The sequence below is a fragment of the Falco naumanni genome, chromosome 2 (genome assembly GCF_017639655.2).
Source record: "Falco naumanni isolate bFalNau1 chromosome 2, bFalNau1.pat, whole genome shotgun sequence".
Lineage (NCBI taxonomy): Eukaryota > Metazoa > Chordata > Aves > Falconiformes > Falconidae > Falco > Falco naumanni.
In genome coordinates, this window is record NC_054055.1 from 8,143,660 (window position 1) to 8,169,113 (window position 25,454).

At 39.8% G+C, this 25,454-nt stretch overlaps 1 protein-coding gene across 1 annotated transcript in view; it reads left to right on the plus strand.

The window, feature by feature from the left end:
- Window positions 1–25,454, plus strand: part of SYTL2 (synaptotagmin like 2) — a 62,271-nt gene that overhangs the window by 15,906 nt on the left and 20,911 nt on the right. The window contains exons 2-7 of the mRNA XM_040584087.1: window positions 358–789; window positions 13,295–13,443; window positions 15,939–16,074; window positions 22,880–22,952; window positions 23,528–23,627; window positions 24,522–25,403. Coding sequence (XP_040440021.1) covers window positions 689–789; window positions 13,295–13,443; window positions 15,939–16,074; window positions 22,880–22,952; window positions 23,528–23,627; window positions 24,522–25,403 — 1,441 coding nt within the window. The 5' untranslated portion in view covers window positions 358–688. The remainder of the gene's footprint in view (window positions 1–357; window positions 790–13,294; window positions 13,444–15,938; window positions 16,075–22,879; window positions 22,953–23,527; window positions 23,628–24,521; window positions 25,404–25,454) is intronic.

Below are 25,454 nucleotides of genomic sequence, written 5' to 3' on the forward strand. Positions count from 1 at the left end.
GATAAGTGTCCTTGACGTTTTTTTTTTGTTTGGTTTAGGGTTTTTTCCATTCCTTCTCCTCCAAATTGTTCTGCTGAATTAAAGGACAACTTAAAATGCACTTACTTTAAAATGTATCATTTGAATGACACTTGATTTTGGTTTAGGGTGTAAGTTGTCATATTGGAAATGAATATATTTTTATGGCCACCTTGTTCAAGAGACTTGTGAAACAGGTTTGACTTGAAGTGACCATTTGAACTTCACAAAGTAGTTTAATCACACTGAAAAACTTGTTTCTTTTAATTAAAAATGCATACATAATCTACTTCCCTGATCCCTGATCTTACAGCTTGTTCTTCCTTGTCTCTTTTTTAGGGGATGTTTTGTTTGTTCTTAAACACTGGATATGCTGGGTCAATGAACTGTTACTCCAGGAAGCAGAGCTGAGAGGACAAGCTGAGAAGACTTCATTACGATGGCAAGCAGGAATGCAACACTTTCCCAGAAGTCTCTCATCTAGGGAAACATGCATATACTGTACTGCAAGAAAGCAGCATTTGGGACTTTTTAAACCACTGACTGTAACCTGGTCCAGCTTTCTGGGTGCCTGCTGAAAGACTTCTATACCTTTTAACCTTTAACAAGACTATCCTTGGCAGGATTTAAGATCTTCCTGGACACTTTACCAGCCCCTACACACAACAAGATGATTGACCTAAGCTTCCTAACCGAGGAAGAACAAGAGGCAATAATGAAGGTGCTGCAACGTGATGCAGAGCTTAAAAGAGCTGAAGAGGAGAGGGTCAGGTAAGGGATCTAGTGCCCTGGGTTGTCCTGGGAAGACCTACACAGTTCACATGCCGAGTTATTCAGAGCATAGGAGTAGATAAAAACAGTTGTTGTGGAGGGCCCCATATTCCGTGGTATATGTGGTTTGGAGATTTTTACTGTGGACTCTGTTTAGCATAGTCTCTGGATGAAATGCCTCTACCACACAAATGATTCATTACTGGCCAAAAGAATAACTGTTGATTTGGACCCTTACAGTTTTCTAAGGGGCCAAGCACACCTGGTACACATCTGCCTTGATATGCATCTGGCTTGGTTTCCTCAGAAAAGGATTGGCAAGTATCAAAACCTCTGCAAACTGAACTAATATGTGATGGGGGGGGATCGGATTCAAAAGGAGCATAATGCCCCAAACAAACAAAAGTCAGTATGGATACAGTCAGTGGTATGCCTGAATGATAAAGTTATACCTCAAATATGTGGAGCATTGGAGCTGTAGTCCAGAAGGGGTACCAACACTATGCTCCATTACCAAGAGAAGTCTTGCAATCTGTGGCTAAGGCAGAAAATTGCTCCCTGTTTTCTTTCTGGTGCCACAGACAAAGCAGCGTGTTTTTATTCTGCAGTGTTTGGTGTGCTGGGAGGTTTTCCTAGAGCTACTATTAGGGTAAATGGCATGAATAGAAATGCATGCATGGAGCGCAGCGTTGCCCAGGTGACTATGAGAAGGCCATCTACACAGGTGTAAATAGCAGTTGAATAGTGGTTTCAGCTAGCACAGCTAGCTACCTGCTCAAGAATGAGGATTTTTGTAAGTCAGCTTCTTTTTTTTTTTTTAGAAGGAAAGTATCCATTACAGGGTACACAAAATAATGAGCTGCTGAATAATAAAAAGCGAAGCCTTAGATGGTGAAAGGTCAAAGTGCTACAACACAAATACATAGATGTTTACGGGTCTCTGCTAAGGCAGCATTTTTCTCTCATTGATTCAGTATCTTCTCTAGGATTCTTTCTCATTGTGAGTTCTACATGAAGACATGTATTTCCTATTTAAATGTTTTAAAATGATTCCAACCATGATGCATCTGTGATGTTTCTCTTTTGAGAAATATTTTTTGACAAATGCCCCCTGTGTAGGTATACCCTACGCTGCAAACAGAACAGCAGCCTGCCACTTGCCCAAAGAGCAGTGTTCGTTTTGCTGAGTGTGCTTGTGCAGCCTTGAGGTCATTTAGTCAGCTTGTGGTCAGCATGTTGTTGAGTTATTCCTCTTGCTCCTTTCAAGAGCAATAAAGGGTAAACCAGTAGCTTTTTCTGCTTAAAAAGGCTTCTCCTCCCAAGGCATTTGCTTCACTGAAGGCTGAAGGTAAAAAATCATTCCAGGGAATGTTCCCACTTCCCCCTGCTCCCCCCCCCCCCCCCCCCCCCCATCTTAATGCAACTGGAGATGTTTTTGCTACATAGTTTTGTCTCCTGCTTCAAAAAAGCAGAAAACTGACTTTGCTGTAGCAGAATGGGCATTTTCTTTTCTTTAGGTTGAAAAACATTGGTTTGGAATGGTACATCAGTGCCAGATTTGAAAGTGCTCAGGGAAAGTAATTGTAGATGCAAGTTTGAAAGCAGTATCTGGGGGAAGGAACAGAAAATAAAAAAAGCCATTCTCAGTAGTGGTCTGAAAGGGCTGTCAACAAGTATTTTTGTCTGAATAACTTTGCTTTTGCTACTTGTAATTCTAGTTCAAGAGGGTGTGGTAGAAAATGCAAGGGACTGCAGGTTGTAGCAGCCTGTAATCAGCATGTTGGTTTCTACATTAAAGTGTCTCTTCTGGTTTCTGAATCTTATGACTTCTGAGAATCTGGAAGCTTGCATATGAAATTTATTTTTCTGCATAGATGTGGCACATGCTTTTTGTATATTATAGAGTAAAACACTACCTGAATTATATTTCCACCGAAGGAGATGCAATATTTTAGTTTGCATTCTACACACCTGGAAGATTCCAAGAGCTGGGATAGGATGTCATCATATAAACATCATAGCCTGACAAAGTGTTGTTTGTATGTGTATATAATGGAGGTCTTTTAATGTAATCTTTTTCCCTCTAGAAGAAATTCTGAGGTTTGAAAGGTGTTCTAATAATCTGTGCCATGTGCCTGGAGTGTGGACAAACTGGTAACATGACAAAATCCTCTTTGAGCAATTTCCTAGTGGAATTTTACAAATCACCTGACGGAGACCTTTCTCAGCTAACAGCTCCTAATATTGCTTATCTGTAGTAAAACTGAGCTGATTAGACTGGCTCATGCAGCCTCCATAGGCAGTCTGCTTTAATTCTTGGGTTTTTTTAGTGCTTTAACAGGTGTTTGCCCTGTCCTCAGGCTCCTTGTGTTGGTCTGAATGGGCCTGATAGTTTTGGGAACAGCATACCTGCTTTATCTTTGAGCTCTGCTGAGGCCTGTCCCAAAGGAAAGGGGATATTGACATTCTCTTCTCGTGGGTAAAGGGTGATGAAAGAATCTGAGATGACAAGGTGGTGTGATGCAAGGAAATTAAAAGACCTTGCACTAGGAATAAAAAAGGATGCAATAAGATGGCTTTTTCTGCTTCATTACCCCAGGAGCTGCTGCCAGCCTCTGAATGGCAGCCCTGCCGGAGAGGGGGAAAACAGCATATAATAGAAGAGCAAAGTGACAGCTTGTCAAGAGTTTTTCAGAATATTGCTGACTTATTTTGTTGTCCTCGTTCCTGTTCAGGAATCTCTGATATACCCTGCTCCAGCTGAGTTTCAGGTATTGAACAATGAGTAGGCTAAGTACATAACTGAATTTCCTGGCAGTAGCTTCAGCATAGCTCCTAACTCTTTGTACAGTTGTGTAGTTCAGAATTAACACAGTTTGGGGCCCTGCCTGGACACAGGAATGTGGAACAGAAATATTCCTGTCTGGACTTCTGGTGTGTGGTTGGGTGACTCGTGTGGTGGAGCGGCTGACCCCTGGCACCAGCGTGTCTGAGGCAGAAAGCTGTTGTGGTCAACTTTGCAACAGGGTTCCCTGCTGTGGCTATCAGCCTTTCCCAGCAGCACCTCCTGGCAATGCTGTCCTGGGCTGCGCTTGGGATTGTTTGCTTGTGTAAACTGAAGGAGGGTAACGATAGGGGAAATTCTGATGTGGAGCTGTTTGTGTGGTGGGTGGTGGCTGCTCTATGCCAAACGCCTTTAATACATACATTGGTGTGGCACTGCAAAAAAAAAGTTTCAGAGGTCTGAATGCTACATACACTTAACCTTTCTCAATGCTCAGTGGGAGTGTGTGGCTGTTGAAACCCTAGTGTAGTTGTTTTTCTGATTCTGGTCAGCTTTAACAGATATCCTTTTCAGTCTCTTCTCAAGGCAGTTTTACTTATAAGGTAGACTGTCAGAAGGAAGGCTTTTTTCTGTTTTTTGTTTCTCAGGATGGGATATATTTAAGGTATTGGGGTGAGCTGAATATTGGCATTGGGGGAACTGGACTTACTACTATGGTGTGAAAATGACATTCAATGACTGTCATGAGAATACATTCTTAATACCTTCATAAAATACTTTTCTGTTAGATGGAACAGTTTTGAAAGTGTGCTCAACAGAGGCAAGCTCTCAGTGGAGACGGCTTTGAACATGGGTGCCAGTTCAAGTTTAAAGGGCTGATGGAAGATAGAAAAGTTTAGAGGTGCTGTCAAAGCTAACCTTGTTTCTGAAAAGAATTGCCTATTTTATCCTACTGTGCCTCCAGAGTATTTCTTCCAAATGTTCTAGAAATTTTCAAAACGTATCCTCAGTATCCACTCAAATGATTGTGTCAGCTTGGTAGTGCCTGGGCATAGTTAGGTAACCAGGCGCCAGTTATAACTCCATAAATTTGAAGTATCACTCTTTCTCATTGCCCTGTAATACTTAGGGACTCTTTCTAAAGCTAAATATCTGCAAAAATGTTCATTTTACCAGTCACCCACCCCTTTCTTATAAATTCCTTAATATCTATCATTTGCACTACTTCACGGTAAAAGTTTGGGTGTCTGTAAATGAATGGAAAAATAACACGTGGAATTGGTGTGGCTTACAGGCAAGGCAATAGCGCAGTATGTTTGTATGAGCTCTACGTTCTGTCTGGACCAGTAAACAGAATGGCACTTTGTCTAACTGAGGTCTCTTAGGCTGGCCATCATCCCTTCTATTTCGCATTGAATTTTTTTGAAAGTTTGCTTGGACTCTGGATGAGGGATGCCACAAATCACCGTTGTCTCTACATTTATTCCTAAGGATATGTTAAGATCCTGTCAGAGCATCCCTTCTAACAATATGATTCTGGAGTCCTATTCAGGGTACTGATGTTATCTTTAAGCCTTGGCAGATTTAAATTAGTCTATTAATAAGCAAGTGTGACTAATAAGTAAATAAAGCCTACAATTCTTGTGGAGCTGATTTTAAAAATGCATAAAACCTAAACTCACTTTGCAGCGTATTTAATTCTTGTATTTTTAGGTCATACATGTGTGTCAACAAGGAGCTTGCTTGTAATGTGAGTAAAGCTTTTTAATCTGAAGTTATTGTAAGAGACTAAGAATTAGGTGGCTTGAACTCTTTCACTGAAAATTCAAACTGAGAGGTCTTAGTATCCCATGTTGTCAAACAGAATGTGCTCTCACACACTGCTCAGACTTACTACAGGAGAAACAGCATGAGTTTCAATTAATAACAATTAATTTCTATTTTTGTAACTAGTTCTAAAATCACATACTTGTGTCTAGTGGTTGTACCAGGGACTTCTGATTAACTTTTAACGGGCTTACTTGTTAGTAAGTATAATGTGGTGATGGTCAAAGTGTATACGTGGGAGCGTGTGCTTGGAGATTACCTTCAGACAAATCTGGTACACCCTGTAATCTCTTTCCTCGTACTCATAGCTAAATGATTTCTTTCTAGCTGGGCAGATCTGTTGAAGGAGAAAGAGCTCCATCACATTGTGAACCACCTGGAGTACTCTCCCAAAGGAGCGTGAGGATAAGACTGTGCTTGCCTGCTGCTCATGCTTTCCTTCCATCCTTTGCTTGGCTTTGTGTAGTGGTTGCATGAGATCAAAGCAGCTCAGAGGCATTTCCCATTGCCAAAGACAGAGGGGATTCAGCACATCAATTCAGCAACAAACTTTTTTCAAATAAATGAAACTTGGTCTGTGTGTTGTCCTTTTTCTGCTTCAGCAATTTAAAATGGTATATTTGGGGATTGAAGTCCTTGGTTTAATGTGTTAATGGAGCAGGATTTTGGAGACATTTGGCAATAATCAAAGTCAAGTGGCACTCACATTGCTGGTTTCTTGGGTATGTAAGTACCTAAATACACCTAGATGAGAATGTTCCTCTTTGGGCCACCTGTCTGGGTGGAAAAAGATAATGTCATGCCTTTTGATTTCCCCTTATGAACATTTCTTAGCACCAAATGTGAAGTTCCAAATAATACTTTCTGTTCAGAAATAGAGCAATTTTATTCTCTAGGAAAATGTGCATGCCATTATGCTTTTTAAGAAAGCCAACTGACGTAAGAATGACTGTGAGTTCGGTGGGGAGGCTGGTTGCTGCTCTGCAGAGATATAGTTCATATGACCCCAACCAAAACAAACCCACCCTATTCTAAGTGAACTCCTTTTTAGCCTGAGTCCTCCATTTATTGCTAGACAGACACACAAAAAAAAAGGAGGAAAAAAAAGAAAAAAAAATTGTGTGTGTATATATCCTCCAGAAAGCTTTTTTGCATTCTCTGTGTTTTCTGCCGGTTTCATCAGACCAAAGTAACAGTGAACTACAGCCCGCCTTGTGAAGAGTCAGTAAAAAAGCAGGACTCTTAGGACTGTTTTCATCTTAATCTTGTGAAGTAACTGGGGTTAAGGAAGATACCCTACTTACTGGTCTTAGTAAGAGACATGGCATTGGACTGAGAACTGGGCTAATACCTTTTCTTCCCAGTATTGATTGCTAACTTGTCAACTATTAGCAGATGGATTATTTGACTGGATGATGCTTGTTTGGAACAGCTAGTGAAGCAGGGTGAGATGGAGTTTACTTTGTATGGTAGAAGAGTGTGCTTTAGGGAATAAGTGGATACTAATAAGGCTTTTTAACCTCTAAATTGGGTACTCCCTCAGGAAGTATGTTTTTTCTTACAGTACAAAACCTGTCTTGGTAAGATCTATCACTTGTTTGTACCTGGGACTGTGTTGCATTATTCAGTGCCAAACTGAAGCCTTTGGCTTCAGAGTAGGTTAGTCTTGATTTGGAGCTCACACAAAATCCTAAAATGCAACCTGTTCTTTAGCACAGCATCAATTTCATGGATATACTCTTACTGGTAGTGTGAAGCAAGCTATGATGCAGGCTCTTCTGCTCACTTAGAGGAGTTTGTGCATCCTGTGGGATGTCATTGGATCAGGGCTGTTCTTATGCTTCATACGCCTACTTTTATAGGCTTTAAAATACTGGGAATACTGTGTTTGAGCTGAACCTGTGAATGAATGCACATACATTCTAGCAGCCTCTCCCCAGATTCAGGTTGTTCCGTACCGCTGTCCATGCTGACTAATACCAAAGGTATATTGTCACAGGATAGGTGTTCCTTCATTGTGAAGGTGATCTTGGTTCAGTTTAGTGTCTTCTCCCCACCCCCCCACCATGGCAGGTTTACTTGGGTTGCGTATGAAGAGGGAGGGGAAGCCATTGGGAAGCCTCTATGCAAATCCTTTAAAACAAGCAGACAAACCAAGTAGTGGAAGGCTGTTATAGAAATGAAACAAGTGGAAGCTAATAGAAACTGAAGGCTGACAGACCTTGAAAGACTCCTACCTCCTGTTCTCTGTAGCCTCAACAGTCTTGCTACAGATTTTTCTGAATGGAATAAAGTCAAGCTTCATTGTACCAAGAAATGTCTAAACAAATTTACGTATTCCCTGTGTCTGCCTAGGGAGTATCTAATTACATGATTTATAACATATTACTTTTAAGATGAACCTTACTTCAAACTTGACAGTGTAACTACTAATAGATGAGTAAGTCTGAGTGCTAACTGCAGGTGACATAGTCTCCTCCATTTTCACATGCTTTTTTACTAACCTCAGTGCAGAATGTGTATATGTTTTAAACAAAACATGGGGACAACATGCCAGTCTGATGTCCCATGTGTGGCCATCTTCTAGGAGAGAAATGATGCATAGCAGGGTTAATCTAGCAATGTGTTGGGATAGTAGTTTTGGTTCCACATTCTGGTGAAGACCGTATTTCAATGGACAACAGAGCTGCCTGTTTTCACTTTTCATCTCCAAAATCAGTTGAGTTGTCTCATACCTATGAGCATGTAATTCATTCATTTTAATGCTCCAGGTCTGGATGTGTCCGTCTTCGCTTCTGACTTCAGAATAAATGTCAGTTTGTCTTGTTTGTCAGCAAGACTTGTGTTGACTACACCCTAGTTATTTCTCTGAGGATCCAAAAGCAAGATGCTAGCTGTGATTAATTTATCAGGCTATTGTTAGTAGACCTAACACACCCAGATTTCCAAATAGGCATATAATGGAAGAACATGCATGACTACAGACAGAACTAGACCACCTTTTTCTCATGTCTCCACCTACTTCTGCCTACCCAAAACCTTGCTATTCAGAGACCCCGGAGGCAGGAATCAAAGGAGGTGTTGCTGATGAGGTGTTTTGATGACAAGGATGGGGAAAGGTTGCATAACACCATTAGTTTGCTTTATTCTTCCTAGTAGAGCCCTCGATCAGTTTAGAATTATATTGCTTAAACCAATCAAATAGTAACTGATTTTTTTTTTTTGTTTGAAAGTCATATGTGTGCAGCAAACGTGCAAAAGAAATAATCAGTATTCTCTACTTGGGACTGCCCATTGCAAATGTTTTGGGTGTAGTTGTCTAACATGTCAGAGAACAGACTTTTCCTACACCTTATCTAGATATGTGCAGACTGAAGAGGCATGCTTGTGCAATGTAGCATGTTTAAACAATTACTCCTTTTGCTTTATAAACCTTTTATGGCTGTTTCCCACTCTCTAAGAAGAAGTAGACAAAAATCTAAGTGGCAAGTCGATACTTATAACGCCTGGTCTAATATCCTTTTTCTCCTGTTCTTCTAAGAGTGATACTACAAAAAGTTTGTTTTGTGTGTCCAGAAAGTGACCCAGAACTGAAATTGTTTGCTGTCTTTTTGTTGGTTGGGCTTTGCTTGCAGCAAATAGAATTGAGAGTAAATTTTCAAAATTATCTCTCCTTTCACCTTCTCCACTCATTTGGTATTTCATTTGCAGGAGGGAGGTTTTGGAAGTGAATTTGTAGATAAGATGGTGGTATCAGGCTTCAAAAAGCCTTTGTTTTGCCACCAGTTACTGGGGTGCTTTTTCCATGTGTTCAGAATAAGGCATGTGAGATGCTAATGAATCTGTCTCTCTGAGCCAAATACAGACCCTGATTTAAATGCTGCTTAGTTTTGTCACAAGAAGTCCCAGAATGTGCTGCTACCATACACTCCTCTGTCTGACAAACTCAGTTTAAGCTGTCAGTTGAGGAATAAGGCCATAAAAGAAGTTAAGATGTCAGTTGTCACATCTTGCAAATTCTGTAGTGGTTTGTAGTATGGACTATGAATAAAGGGGGTACAGAGGAAGGAGTTAAGAGATGCTGAGGATGTAGCTGAACAGTTTTAGATACAGGTATATATTGCTAGATGGTTGTTTCAAAAAAAGAAACAGAAGTCATTATCACTTCGCCCTAACATGCAATGAGCTATTACAATAGCCTCCAAAGCATAAGATAAACCGATCTGGATTTGCTGATAGGAAGACAGGGACTGATTATATCAGAGCAGATTTCCTGCCTTACAGTGGTACCATGTGATTTAGCCCACTATCAGATGTTCTGGAGGTGGGGAGAAACAACCCAGTTAATACGCGTGTAGGTTTTCTGTTTGCCTGCAGAGTGCTGGACGTTACATTACAGTTGCTCTGTATGCCCATTCACTGTAATTCTGCATGTACTTAATGCCCTGGTGGATGAAAAATTTATCATCTTCCCATCAAAAATGTTTCGCCTAGGCGTAGTGGAAAAATCATGGTAACTAATGGCAGAACTCAGGCTTATTTTAAAAGTATCTTAGAGTGAATTCCTTCTATCTCTGACCTTCATTTTCTTGAGTTTAATGGTCCTATAGAAGAAACAGGCACTAGCTTTATTGTAATTTTAGGCTGTTGCACTCTGAAAACTGCAACATAGGCAGACTGGCATTTTAACAGGTCACTGGGGGACTCCAGAATACATCCTTACATCATAAGTAAAGCCATTATTGCATTTTCTCCTAATTGCAAATTTGGCAACTGATCCTGCAATCTGACTCTTTATCTGGATGCCTACTAGTTCTTTGGTCACCAAGAAGAAGAAAACATAATGACAACTTGGTTAGCCTTTTTGTTGACTGGAGAGCTAGTGTAGAATCAACTGTTGGCTTCTAATCCTGCTGTGGTGTGCTGGGAGGTGTATGTAGCAGTGGAAAACCGTGGCTGCAGTCTGATTTTTCCACAATACCTTTCAGGGTAAACCACAATCTAAATCTAATGCCTGACAGTGAAACAGGCCCACGCGGTGCAAGCAGTTTGATGTTACTGCTAAGGCCTGCTCATAGTAGAGCCTGAGAATTCAAGTAGCATTGTAAAAATTCCAGTTTGTAACCTCAGCAGCTGTTCTTGCAACAAGCCTATGTCGGTGATCACAGGCTTCACAAATGCTCTTTTCCCTGCCAAGACCTAGAACTAATTGTCTTTCTGATAATGGAAATCTGCTTCTTTCTTTGTGACTGGGGAATATCTGGGAGTAGCTTTAATATTTATGTTGCTCTTAGTTCTTCAAAAGATGGAACTGAGAGGTGAAATACTTCTCTTGAAGAGACAAGGAAGCCAAGCTAACAAAGGTCAAGTGCTATCAAGGTGAGGAGGCAAAAGTAGTTTGTAAGTCAGCTGCTGTGAGCTTTTGTCAGGTCTTAACATACAAGCCCTATCAGTCAGACAGGACATTTGTGAAGGAAGTACTGTGTAAATTGAGAGCACGTTTGTACCTTTGTTAGCAAGCATAATTATCTCCCGAAGTCTAGAAGGCCTGTTGAGCTGGTGGAGTTAAGGTACACTAAATTTCCATAGGCAGCAAACAGGGGTGGGAGCAAAGTGCCTGACACTCACTTCCAGCCAAAATAACAGCAGCATTGGCCATGGGTGATTCTTAATGAGTTTAGAGCCATGACAAATCCGTGCCTCTGTCTCTGTCCTGCTTATGTTAATCCATCACAGATCTGAGAGTCCAACAAGCAGGTAAGTAGGCTGACACAGCTGAGGGGCCTGGGATCCTGTCCACTTCTACAGTGATTTATCAGTCTGAGCTGACCTGTAAAGGTCTCCTACCACACCCTAGTTTCAGTGGCTGAATACAAAGGTGAAAGGAGTGAGCAGTGTCTGGGGTAAGTGTGTTGAATGAATACTTGTCCTGTGACTCAGTAACTTCCCGCTAGAGAACCTTCCTTGGCATGTGTTATCATACTGCCCTGAAGCACTAGCTGGTGTCAGAGCTCACCTGCCCTGCAGGCTGTACAGATAGTTGAAAAGCCAGTCCCTAGCCCTAAGCAGCATCTCTTCTGAGAAGACAAATAACAGATAGGAGAGAAGGTGAAAGGGAGATGCAGTCATCTGGGTAAAAATTCTTGCATTCCATATTTCCACTATTCCAGCTGGCTGTGTTCATAAACTGGCTGAGCAATGAGGAGTTGGCTCATACATGAGTAATATGTTTGCTTAAGGACAGAAGGAAGCTACTGCTGTGCTCCTGCTCCAACCTGGAAGACCTGAGGCATATGTGAAGAACATATTTTGGCTCTTGGAAAAGCACAGAGTTATAAGCAAGAGGAAGGGCCAAATTTTAAATGGCCTGCTAACGCTATGGACTGTTGAATCTTGGCATTAAAAATGCCAATGGTGACCTCAGCTCCTGGAAGCCTCAACTGTGTATAGCCGAGTCGGGAGACAGAAGTTATTTACACACCTAGGAGGGGCTGCCTGTTGACAGTACTTTCAAAAACAAGTTTGAGTATTAAAATTCTAGTATAGCTGATGCTTTCAAATAAGTCTTTTCACTTCTGGCCATACAAGGATGAAGGAGCAGTTGAATGATAGATGAGAAAGGTCTAGCTTAGTGTGGGGGTTAGGACTGGCTGAGTGTCCTTTCTCTGCTGTGAATGGTTGTCTGTACTTGATAGTCAAATTGCAACCTATAATAAAATGACTGTCATCATAGCTGCTTGATTGCACTAAAATTCCTTCTTCTAAACTCGTGAGCAATATAAAAGTGGCATGAACCTCCTTGGAGTTGGACTAGATGACTGTTAAAGGTCCCTTCCAACCCAAACCATTCTATGATTCTATGATGGCCATCAGGTGTGTGCAAGGTAGCACCATCCCACAGCACTATGGACTGTGTTTAGCCTTAAAGTCTCTGAGTAGCCTGATTTGTTTTGATTTCTCCCTTGGGATCCATTATTAGCTTGTTTTGCTGAAGGAAAGGGCATAAATGGAGAAGGCAGATGACACCTGACTTGACTTTTTTTGATTAAGTACTCTCTAAGTCTGTGTAGTAACCTTCCTGGTCTGTGGGTTAGTCTTCAGGTCATGTATAAGCATATGCCTAGTGTGTTTATGCCTAATGAGGAAAGAAAACAACCTCTCAAATTGCACACAGCAACTCCTTATTCTGTTAAAGTATGTTTCATAGAAGCAGAGTGACCCTGAAGCCTGAAGTAAAATTATTAAAAATTTCCTTCACAGTATTTAAAGTGGCTGCATTTAGATTAATAAATTGCACAAACTTATTTTGCCGTTTCTTTCATGTGATGCTGTCTTCCTTTGTAACTCATTGTATTCATATAAGGGGTTTTGTGTAACGTATGGAAAAGATGCCACCATCTTCCAGTACACTTTTGGAATGTGTGTGTAAAAGTACTGGCATATGAACAGCCTGAAAAGACATCTTCTGAGCCCCCAAACAGCCATGGACTTAATCTTGGCACAGACTTCTTGTGCTGTCCTGCTAGCTTATCTCAATTTTAACCTTGGAAAACTGACCTTTGGAGACAATAAGTCAAGATCTGCAATTACTGGAGACTTCTCCAGACCTGTCTTTTTTTGAGAGTGTATCATATCAAAGCATTTTTTCCAAGTTACTTCAGCTGATCTACTGACGGTGACAGGGCTGAGACTCTTCCCTCTCCAGCTCATTGTTATCCTTCATAATTAAAAAAAGGTGATTACCAGGATGGAAACAGCATGCTGAGACAGCATTAAAAAAACAAAACAAACCCCCACCCCCCTTCCCCCAAAGCAAAAATATCTGGCCTATTCTCTTCACACAGGTAAGTAGATTGTGTGTGTATCTAAATTCTTCGTTTTTCCCCTCCTCAGGCATTTACCAGAAAAAGTCAAAGATGATGTTCAGTTAAAGAATATGAGTGGGCAGTGGTTTTATGAAGCAAAATCAAAGAGGCACAGAGATAAGATACACGGAGCAGACATCATTAGAGCTTCTATGCGCCGGAAGCCTGCCACTCTCGGTAAGCATTTGGTTTATATCTTATTTCGGAAAGGCTGACTCTTAGTTAACTAACCTCAGACACTGTTTTCTGTGAAATACAAGAATATTGGTATCTCTACAAGCAGAAAATGATGCCAAAAAATAGATTTCCCATGTAATTTACAGTGTAAGTTTTCCTCTCCCTCAGTGCTATGTGTTAGTGAGAGTAACTGTGTGGTAACTGCTAACAGGAGGGACTGGCTTGTGTTTGTGTTGGACTAAAAGCCCTCTGCACTCCTGGACTGCATTCTCATTTCCATTTTTGAGGCCCTACGAGCTATCCTGGGACATGCAAAGAATCAGAGATTGAAGAAATTGCTCTTTAATATGAATTTCCAAGATTTTGGGTGCTCATGTTGAGACATCTGAGGCTTAATACTAGATACCATCAGCTAGACCTAGTGGTTAGAACTACTGAAATATGTGCTGGGAGCTCTCGCAGCTATAACTGGCATCCTGTGCCCACAACAACTTTAAATGCACCCACTATCCTCCATATCATGGTGGGTGCCTGCAAATGATCTGTTAAAAATGCTTGTTAAATGTTTGTGTCAGATGCAGACATTAATTTAGTAGTACAGATAGGTAGGTAGTATATTGCACGTAAACTGAGTAATGCTCACAAGCTTGGTGCTCACTTAATAATATTTGCTATGTTCTGAATTTTTTTTTTAAAGATCAGATTATGGAAGATAATAATAGTGTTTAACATTGGATTTAAATACAGTGTTTCGTTTGGAGAGAAACAAAACAAAAGAGAATGTAAGAGTTGCCCTACAGGACCAGACCAAAAGCTCATGTCCCCAGCATCCTGCCTCTGGGGAGAGCCTGGCAGCATGTGTACGCTCCAAGGCCAGGACCAGCCTGCAGCTAATCACACCTCAGGCTTTTCTGAAATAGGGGAGGTATTTCTGGATAATTTTTTCCCATTAATTTGTTCAAGAAGTTCTTTAAAGCCATGCCTCTTTTAACATTCGCCATCTCCTGTCTTAGGGCATTTTAAAATGAAGGTTTTCCACATAAGAAGTGAACAGTTTCCTGGTCAGGTTTTGAACTGATCACCATTAACGTTATCCCTGGGAGAGAAAGTTCCTCTAATTCTACTAAATCCTTTTGATTTAAAAGGGCAAGACTCGTCAGTACAACCTAGTGAAAATAACATTTGTCATCTTTATTTTTTTTAAGTTCTATTAAGGGATTTTTCTGTCTGCTAGTGGAGCAAGTAAGGTACTTCTCTCAATACTATGGACGGACTACAGCTTGCTACTTCCTATGGGTTTTGTAACTACAATTTAACCTTGTCTTCCTGTGTCTAAACCTGCAATGTTACATGTTCTTAATTCGTATATGCCCAGAGATGAGTTTGGATATTGGCATTTTAGTCAATTTAAGGTTACTGTGTAATGGTTTGGCGTTTTTCAAGTTAACAAGAAAAGACCTGAAACAGAAAAGAATGCAAAAAAATCGCAGGTAGTTAGTGCAGCATGTTTGTAGTTTTGACTGATTGTGGACTTAAAGGTTATGAAAATCAGCTGTAAAATTCTAGCTAAATTTTACAGCAACTTATAGCTTAAAGGAAAGTACTTAAAGCCATATTATCTTAGATGAAGGTTAATTACTCCCAATATTATTGCTTGAACAAAGGGGCATACTGGTACATTCAGAAATATGTGCAATTGCTTGGTTTCAATGACTCATTAAATGTCAAGATATTTTTGCTTGCAGTTATGGATAGCAAAAGTGAGAATAAAAGTCTTGCTCATTATTGCACACTAGGAAATTCTTCATTTCTAAACAAAGTGCAAAAAGCAGCAGAGGAAATAATGTAAATGAATGTTTTGACTGAAAGAGGTTATCACAATAGGATTCTGTCCCACCCCAGAAAGAAATGCAAATGTATTTGCATTTGCTGAATGAGGTGGGGCTTTTTGTTTGTTTTTTTTTCTTTCTTTTTTAATACATACCTTTTTAACTTGTGGTATTGTGGTAATTCTATCCATAAAGGATTAGCCACCTGCTTAAATGAGAGTTATGACTAACTTCCAGTTTACTGCTGTAGGAAGGGGATAATTGGCTCGATTAACTGAAGTTCAACATGTTTTCAGTTTCCTATGGTTTAATTGTTTTTGTTTCCTCAGGATCCAAAATTAAATTTTCGATGTTTGTCTAGCTACAAGAACTACAGCATCAGTCTTTACTAGTGTTGTTTATAAAACTCCTCCATTTAGGATCACTTTAAGATCTAAAGCAGATGTACCTGGAGCAGTAGAGTGAAGTATTCAGACCAGTATGTGACATTTCTAGTAGCATTAAAAAAATTATGCTTTTGAAGGCACCAGATCTGCCTCTGTACACAATTCAAGTATGGTGGACTTTGAAGTAGCTGTGGGATGAATGCAAATACTTGTATTTTCTTCTTGAAGAAATGCTGTATGAATATATGGGAGACAACAATATTCTTTTTTTATGTTCTAGCTGAAGTGAGTCAGAAGAAATCAAACAAAGCAAAGAACAGCTGGGTTAGCAATGTTGATAAAGAAGTATTTGTGCCACCAGAACCACATGGCATTGTGGAACATCAAGAAGAAGAACAACTGAAAGCTAGTTCAAGGTAAGCTGTGTGTTTAATCACACTTAATTTGTATATATCAGGATTGAAACTTGTGAGCTGTAAGTTCCATCCAAAATATTTTACTTGCCTCTTATTTCAAAGGTAATAAAATTATTTTTTGGCATCACCCAAGGAATCTGTGCATGTGAAAGGCTGACAAAATCATAGTCATGTATTAATTGTTCTGCATTCAAATGCAGAATAATCTTCAGTTTACCTTTTCAAGGAAAAAGTTGTGTAGAGTGTAGAGAATGGTCCCACACATATTGTCATGTCATAACTTAGTCTGGCTCCCAGAAGTGAGACCAGGATTTTCTGGTTAGAATGTCTGCCCATGATCAGCCCTCTGCAGTTAGTAATAGGGGGACAATAGCATCTGCATCTCTTCATTCAGTCACTTAATGAGACTAGATTATTGATTCAGTCTGAATTTTAAGTTTGGATCATACAAAGAATCAGAGACTGAGAAATTGCTCTTTGGAATTTTCCACGTTTTTGGGTGCACAGTTTAAGCCCTCTGAGACTTTTTAAGGAGATGAAATGTATTTCAGGTGGAAAGAACCAGAATCTTTGGATACTTGCAGAAAATAAGTCAGATTCTACCAAGAAAAATAAAGGCCTTTCTGGAAAGCAGAGGCTTCCATTCAGAGTAAGGCAAGACAGACAGCTTGGATATGCCTGAATGGCTATAGTGGTTGCAGGAAAGCTGGATGATAAGTACTTTCTGAACTACAGAGGATTTTTGTATTAAATCACGCTATCTCAAGTCTGTAAACATCCCAAACAGCTTCATTTTACTTGGAAATATCCTGAGTTGCTTTCAGAGACAGATATGTCATCCCTTTAAAATACCTATGTGTATTGATTCATTGACTGTGTGAAAAGCTTTCAAATAGCCTGCATTTGAAAAGGAATCTTAGCTAGGGTGAGCAGGTGGAAATGAAATGTCTTTCAATGGCCAGATTCCCCAGTACCACCGAGGAAACAAGAACTAGGGTGTAACACAGATAGCTACTGTTTGTGCTTTCAGTGAAAGTGAGGTAAGAGCCAGAGTTACTTTTTAGGATGACTCTTACTTCTGGTTGTGCCATTGATCAGCTCTGTAACCTTTCAATTTCTTCTCTGTCTTCTGAGTCCTTCTCTGTACCTTATCTGTTTTTTCTTTGCAGCAAGGCTTGTATCCTACTATGCACTTGTACGGTATCTAGTAGCAATTGCATCTTTCGCTTTTGTGGTCTGCAAACTGGGTACGCACATTCACGGTGAATGGCACCAAAGGTCGGTGTAAGTCTTAACAACTCTGGCTTGCATTACTTCTCTGTCTTTTCCTTTATGTATAAATATCAGTGAACTCAAAGGGGTAGTCTTATCCACATCTGAAATCATGCTGAAAAAGCTCAAATCAACTGCTTTGTTTACAAATGAAGTTGTACGGTAAGGATGATAAAGGTTGCTTACCCCAAGAAAGCTTAGCTCCCTCCCCATATTGGCTGATAATGCCAACAGGGTTATTACTGAATGGGGGGTGGGGGTGGATGGGTGGGTTTACAGGTGGCTTTTACTTTCAGGAGATTGTTATGGAATTGTTTCTTTATGAACAGCACCAGACATGTTGCTGTTTAGTATATCGTTTAGAATATTTTACGAATCATCTTGCACATCAGGAAAAGATGATGATACTTTAAAAGAATTACAGCCTTATGTTATTCTTATCATTATAACTCTACAAATTGTGTGTAAGTGATAAGGAGTGATACATTTCATAAACTCTCAGGGCAGCCTTTTCAAAAATATATAACATAACGAGGTTGAAGAACACATAGACAATTGTTTGGAATATGACTAACTTGATAGTGGTTTTTAACTTGAGGTGATTTGATGACTTATTTCAGGTCATAGCCATGTGAAGCTCAGTAGTTATTGTCCAGGACCCTTTCCTGCCCTTTGCTCCAAATTGTGCCAGAAATTAATCAGCCTGTATACCATGTTCACATGTGCTCGTATTCACCAATAGCTCAAGATCTTCTCTCTACAGCAAGCTCACACAGTCCAGCATTTATGGGACGGTGGGAAATGGACCTTAGGAAGTGATCAAGAGTATATGTGGCTGGATGCCTACTGGCATATACCTTGTAAAAATACTTGATTAGATGCCTCAGATTATTTGCTTCTAAAATATTAAAAGCTGAAGCAAGCAAATGTGGCAGGACTATGTGCAATTCATTGCTTATTATTTCAGTATGGGCTTATTTCATTGTGACTGAGATTAGACTACGCAACATTGCATGTGAGAAATTGCAGGAGGCATGATATGTTTTTAAAATATTCCTCCTTTCTGTTCTTTTGATACTGGACTTTGAAAGAAACAGTGTGACATGGCTGTGGGCTTGTCTGTAACGGCAGCAGGTGATCAGGACTTGAGGGGAAACACAGTGCTGGGAAAGCCCACCCCACCAGCTGGAGTGGGAAGGGAAAGCCCAGACACTACAGATATTTAATATGGCAAGGAATTAATTGACTCTTCCTCTTGCAATACAATAGTCTTAATGTGGCTACAATTAGGAGGATGAAAGTATAATCTAGAGTATCATTCTGGAGCTTGGGACTGCGTTAAGTGAGTATTGTGGTTTTAACCCTGGCCAGCAACCAAGCACCACGCAGTGGCTTGCTCACTCCCCCCCCACCCAGAGGGATGGGAAGGAGGATCGGAAAAGGAATGTAAAACTCGAGGGTTGAGATAAGAACAATTTAATAGGTAAAGCAAAAGCCACGCACCCAAGCAAGGCAAAGCAAGGGACTCATTCACCTGGGCAGGCAGGTGTCCGGCCATCCCCAGGGCAGCAGGGCTCCATCACACTCAACGGGGACTCGGGAAGACAAATGCCATAATTCCGGGTGTCCCCCGCTTCCTTCTTCTTCCCCTAGTTTATATATGCAGCATGATGTCATATGGTATGGAATATCCCTTTGGCTAGTTCAGGTCACCTGTCCTGGCTGTGTCCCCTCCCAATGTCCTGTGCCCCTCCAGCCTTCTCACTGACAGGGCCCAAGGAACTGAAAAGTCCTTGATTTAGTATAAACATCACCCAGCAACAACTAAAACCATCAGTGTGCTGTCAGCATTGTTCCCACATCAGAGCCCAAACACAGCACTGCATCAGCTACTAAGAAGAAAACTAACTCTGTCCCAGCTGAAACCAGGACAGTGAGCTCACATCTTCTAGTGTCCAAATGCTACACGTGGTTCAGGTACTTGGACTTTAAAAACATTTTAAAGTGCTACTTTAAGGGTAGGTGTGTGGGATGTGTGGGGTTTCCCCCGCCCTCCACCCCAGCTCCCTCTTTCTTCCTCTTAAGAGTGTGCTTGAGGCCAGCACTGGCTTGCAGGCTTTGCATAAACTGAATGACTGCTGACCTGAGGATTGGGATGAGAAGATACATGATAATGAATTACCCAGGCTTTTTTGTTCTCGTTCCTATCCTTAAACCAAAACAATTCTTACTGAATGTGAAGAAAATTCAGTTCTAGTAGATCTGTTTGTAAACTGCTGAGGGTCAAATCCAGCCCTAGGGCCAGTTCAACTGCTGTTGAGTCAGGATGCTGCTATATTAGATGGAACAGAAATCAGCCCACAACTATATTTCTAATAATAGCATAGTCATCTTCATCCCCACACCCCAAACATCTAAATTCAGTAATGAAGCTATGAATGGTGTTTTTCTTGGGTGTTATATCACTGTGGTACTTTTCTTGCATAGCAGAGTCTTTACAAGCCAGGTGTGTGAAGTGTCTGTTGGAGGTGTAACCATGCACAGCATGAGTTTTCACAGGGTGACTCAGATTGTCAATATGAACTCTGTTCAGTGATACCATCTGTCTATGCTGAATCTCAAAAAAGGGGAATGTTAAAGGGGTTTTATCTTTCTATTTAAGATTTGTAGGTTGTTTTCTTCCCTAGGCTAGAAAATATTCTTAGCTTACGTTGAACAGGTGACAAGTGTGGTCCTAGAGTTCTGCAAGGTGAAAATTTGCACAAAAGCCCTAATTCCTAAAATCCGTGTAACTTTTCTGGAATAATAAGGTACTGGGATACCTAGATAAGGACACTTTTATGGAGTCCTGTTAAATCGCCCGAGCTTTACTCACACCAGATTCTCTACCCTTCAGGATGAGCCCAGGAAAGCTTTTTTGTTTTTTTGACTGGGAAGCCATTTCTGAGTAGACTGTATTGACAATGCATACAAATTTGGAACCCTTTTCTCCAGCTTTGCTCCTGCCTTTGCCTTGTTGCCTCTTTGTTCTTTTCCAGTGCTGTCCAATCTGTGCTGTGTGGAGTCTGGGCCTTTACTGTAGCTTGTTTTGCTGAATTGCAGTGCAGAATTTTTTTAATCTGGGTGTATCTGTCAGTTTGGCTTCATACACTCTCTTAGATCAGCCTTGTGAATGCAGCATGTCTGGGAATTGTTTGTACAGTTTTCCCATCTGTACGGGTTGTTGACATGAAACTTAGTTATAGGATCCTGTGTGGTTTTTTTTTTTTTCCCTCTACTTTGTGTCTTCTTTAGAGCAGGGTTTTCAATATGTAATGCAAAATTAACAACTCTTGATTATTCTATGGTAAGTCAGAAGTAGTGTTGCATTAAAATATTATTGAATTGTGTGTGTGTCCAGTGAGGCTTAAAGTTACCTCCCCATCTGTAAAAAAGAATGTCTTGCTGGTTTCTTGAGCCCAGGGTACATAATGAAATTTTCCTTGTTTAAAACGAGTGAAGGCTTTAAACATTCATTACCTAGACCTTTAAAAAAATATAAAATGAAATCATGTTTGTCCTGTTGGCTAGTAGTAGATGGTGTAGAGACATGCAAAGTGCAGGAGCACACAGATGCTCTTAAAAACAAAAACTCATTGCTTTATAAAAGCAAGAATACAGACTTCAGTTCAGCAGAATAAAATTTCTTTAAATATAGGTATTTTCAGACTTTTAAAAATAAAAAATGTTAGAACGAAGGTTAAAAACTGTAATGTGGGGTTATATTTTTTGAAAAGAAATTAAAAGTTGCAATATTAAGCTCTTTGAGAACTAGATTTTTTTCTTATTTAAAATTGGAGAAGAAAAAAAAGAACAATAATAATCTGTTATACCTACTGTGTGCATATAAAAGGCTGCTGCAGTTAGTGCTGAAATACAAGAACAGTTTATTTTTTCACCCATGAGATAGCTTCCATTACAAGATGAGCTCATACCTTAAGTTTATTTCACTATGCATTGTGGTATATTTCTTAAAGCTAGCGTTGAACCAGAAGAGCAAAGGAGAAATACAGAAATTGGTAGCTCAGATTACAACTGGTATTTTTTTCCTAGCCTTTTGTTCAGGCTGCTCATTACCTTGTCGTCTTATCTTCTCCATAATGATGTTTTTCCATTTAAGAAGTGACATCACTGCCATTTTACAGACACACTTGACAGTCCAAAGGCTGGTAACCTCTCAAGGGTGGCTACCAGACCTTTTTTCTAAACTTTGAGGTTAACTGTACCGCACCTGGAGAAGTGGGAAGTTCTCTCTTCAGCACGGCAGACTATTGCCAGTTACTTGACTGGAGAGAACTTTGTCAGTGTGAGGAGGCAGCTCCTGTCTGAACCTGAAACTTGATGAGAGGTGGTGTCCTGAGGTGCCACATCTGCCCTCAAAAGCATTATCTTGTGGCTCTGCTGCTTACCAATCAATATCTGAAGGTCTTTTCACCCATACCAAAGATCATTGACTGAAGAAATATTTAGTATTGGACTCTCCTTGTACATCTATATTGGAAAAAACATAGGAGTTTCTTTTCTTTCTAGTCTGAGGCCATATTTCCTATTTGGAGGATATTAATTTTTCCTGTCTTGTACTGTTTCCCCCATCCCCAAAATCTTAAGTGTGTAAGTTGGTTAATGCCAGCACTTTATATATAAAGTTAAGGTACTGAATGTGGTGGTTATATGAAGACCATATTTAAATCCACATCTAACTTCCATCTTCACAAAGTAAATGCTTTTTCACATCTGAGATGTTCAGATAAACTCAAATTATAAAAATTGATTGCTTTGGAAAAAAACCCTTGCATCATTCTGCAAGTAGATGAATACTACTTGACATAATGTAAGAGCTGTCTCTTCTAGTTGTTTTAAATTCTCTTTACCTGGGCTATGCTTAGTCAGGATCACAAGTAATAATTTGCTTTGCTTATGATATCAAACCACAGATTTTATAGATCTTCATTGAAAGAATAGCTTATAAACTGTACCTCTTGAGGGGATGTGCTGTTGTCTCTACATGTCACATCTTTGCTATAGTGGTGATGGGGTTCCTCTGATTTTTCTGACCTGGACGCTTTGCAGAACTCTATTTTTATCAGATTTTGGCACCTTCCTCCATTTTGATTTCAGTCCTAGAAGTATAAATGTAGGACAAGGATGAAGACAGCAACACTGATATTGTTAGGAGAGCGGCTATATTTACATAAAGCTTGCTCAAGAATCTAAAAGATTTAAAAATATGGTTTCTGTCATGCCAAGTAGAAGTTGTATTGAATTCTTTAACAAACAAAGAATTTTTTGCAAGGGAAGAAAGCGGCAGTAATATCCCCTTGCTATGGTAAGGAGAAGGTTTGCTTCTAAATCTAATGAGAATTGGCTAAATAGAAAACTTCAGGTGCTGAGAGCTTATATTTGAGTGTATAAAAACAATTACTTGTTTTGTCTTTTCAAAAAGGCTTACTGTAATGTCCTGTTTGCTAAAGTTTTACATGCTTTTACTTTCCAGTTCTAAAACAACAACCTCTGTGTTAGACAAACCAGAGGAAAGACCTATGAAGGCAGCAGTCTCATCAGTAAAGGTATGACTAGTATTGAATATAGCAGAAGTCGTTGTTTACATTTTGTGTGTTTCTCAGCTTCAGTGGTAAAGACAATTAAAGATTTGAGGAAGAAAGATAAGGAGTTGGAAAAAATTAATGTTTTTTGTTTTGGAGGGAGATAATGGAAACCACTAAAAGTTTGACGCTGAAGTGCTGTTATGGCTATAGCCAGTGGCTGGCTGTGCTTGACATTACTTCCAGCCTCTTCAACCACTGAAAAGAATTGTCCTGCTCTGTTCCAAAATCTGTAGTCACAAAATTAGAGACAATGTTATTTAACTTGCAACAATTTAGAATTTTCAACTGTCTTTAAGTGGTGGCTTATCTCTGCTATTGGTGACTTCAAAAAGAACAAGATGAGGCTATCACTAGCACTTCTGATGATTCCTTGGTTCGTATTGTTTAGGTTTTTATCATATATCTAATTTAAGAGGCATGCTTTCAGACTCTTTGCAGACAGGGTAGTGAGGCAGAGGTAATCACTGCACTTTATTTTGTGAAGAGTGTGCTGGTATAACAATTTGACTGCAATTATAATCTTCATTCCCTTTTAGCAAAGAAGAAATCCATTTAATTCCACTGCATCTGGTGATAACTTGAACAGTGGGGAATCAGAAAACAGACCAGCCACTCTACCTCAGCTAACAAAGAAGGGTAAGACTAAAAAAGACTGAATTTCTTGGTGGCTTATATGGAAATTTTTACTTTCATTGCTGCCTTTTGTAAGGTATCAAAACCTGTTTTATCTTAACTATGTGGAGATATCAACTAGTTAATTTAAAACCCTATGTAAAACATATAAATATACTCAGGAAATAGCTGTTTATGTGACCTTCCAGTTACTGCTGCTGTTGGTTCAACAGAAGCCTAACTCTTTGATCTTTATTTTTTTCCTTTGTTTTCTCACTCCTGTTTGTTGTCAAATTCTCCCTTTCCCACAGCATTCTCTGCAGGCAAGTAAATGAGTGGTGATGTATCACAATGCAGACATTTGAACTTGTAATTTACAGACTCATATGTGGAAATTACTCTCCTGTTTCTGTTGTAAAGCTTGCTGACAGGAAAAAGGAAGACTTGCACATTAGGAATTAAAAAAAAAGTAAAAATTCACCTCCCTACCAGGACATAATTTCAGCATTTTACCTTGTTCCATATGAGTGTGGAAATAGCCTGTTTCCATTTCTATAGGTTGCTGTTTATGTTCTGAAGCTGAAGGGTTGTATGTGTATTCAAAAGCTGCCCTTCCTGCAAAATATTGTCCCTTGCAGGAATAATGCTGATCAAAAATTTGGTGTGTTCTCTATCTTTAGTCATAAAATAGTATTTCTAGAATAAGAAATAACTGCAGGATTTTCATCTGCTAAGAATTCCTAGTACTTACAAATGAAATCAATTGTTGATTTGTGATATGTTGAATTTCCACCTTTTACTGCAGATGTTTTTAATAAACCAGTATAATCGCTGCATTCTAGATCTGCGCTGTCATGCTTCTGTGTTTATGCAGATGAATGTCATGTAAACACATGATTTCTTCTATATGTCTTACAGAAGTTTTGTCACTCTCAGAAGAGAGCCAGCCTCAACCAAACATACAAGATGATGAAACAGAGAAGCATAAGAAGCCTTCTGTAGGACCTGCTGGCGAATCGCAGAAAGGACTAGTTAAGCGTCCTGTCCCAAAAGCTAGAAAACTAATTCACAAAGCAACAGATCCAGTGTCACAAAAAGAAGACTTTGTTCCAAAACCAGCCAAACAGCCAGAGAGGATTAATGGCATTGGTACACCACCCAGGGGCATTTTGAAACGCAGTTCAAGTTCAAGTTCCACTGACTCAGAAGTTCGTGTTAGTCAGATGTTAGATGTTCAGAAAAAGAGTGGTCTTCCTACTGCAACTATTTTTGAAGGAGAAGCTGAGAAAAACTCTCTTAGGGAAGAAGCAGAAGACTCCACAGAAATTTCACTGGAAAAACTAAAACAAGTGAGGTTCTCATCTGGCACAGGCAAAGGAGAACCTCTGCAAAGCCCACAGCTCCACCATGGTAGAGAAACAGGAGAGTTCGATATGTTAGAATCTGATGAAATAAAGGGTAGTGGAAATGATGCTATTGGATCAGATTCATTTGGGAATAAGCAAACTTCTGCTGTAAAGCCTTTGGGAACCTATTCATCAGTTTTAGAAATAAAAACAATAGATGGCTTACAAGAAGATACATCGGCATCTGGCCCTTGTGACACTAACAGGTCAGTCTTCCTGGTTAACGAAACCTCGCAGACAAAGACAGTTACTCCTAAGAAACTTGAAACTCCACAGAAGACCTCCAGCAATATCCTGCCAAATAGCAATATTGAACTGAGTGCTGATGAGACACGTGAAAATAAATCCAACCAGATCTTGAGCCATGAATCTAAGTTACACAAAAACATTACTGGTAAGAGATTAATAGGAGTGAAGAATAGAATGCAGTAGCATATAGCACGTA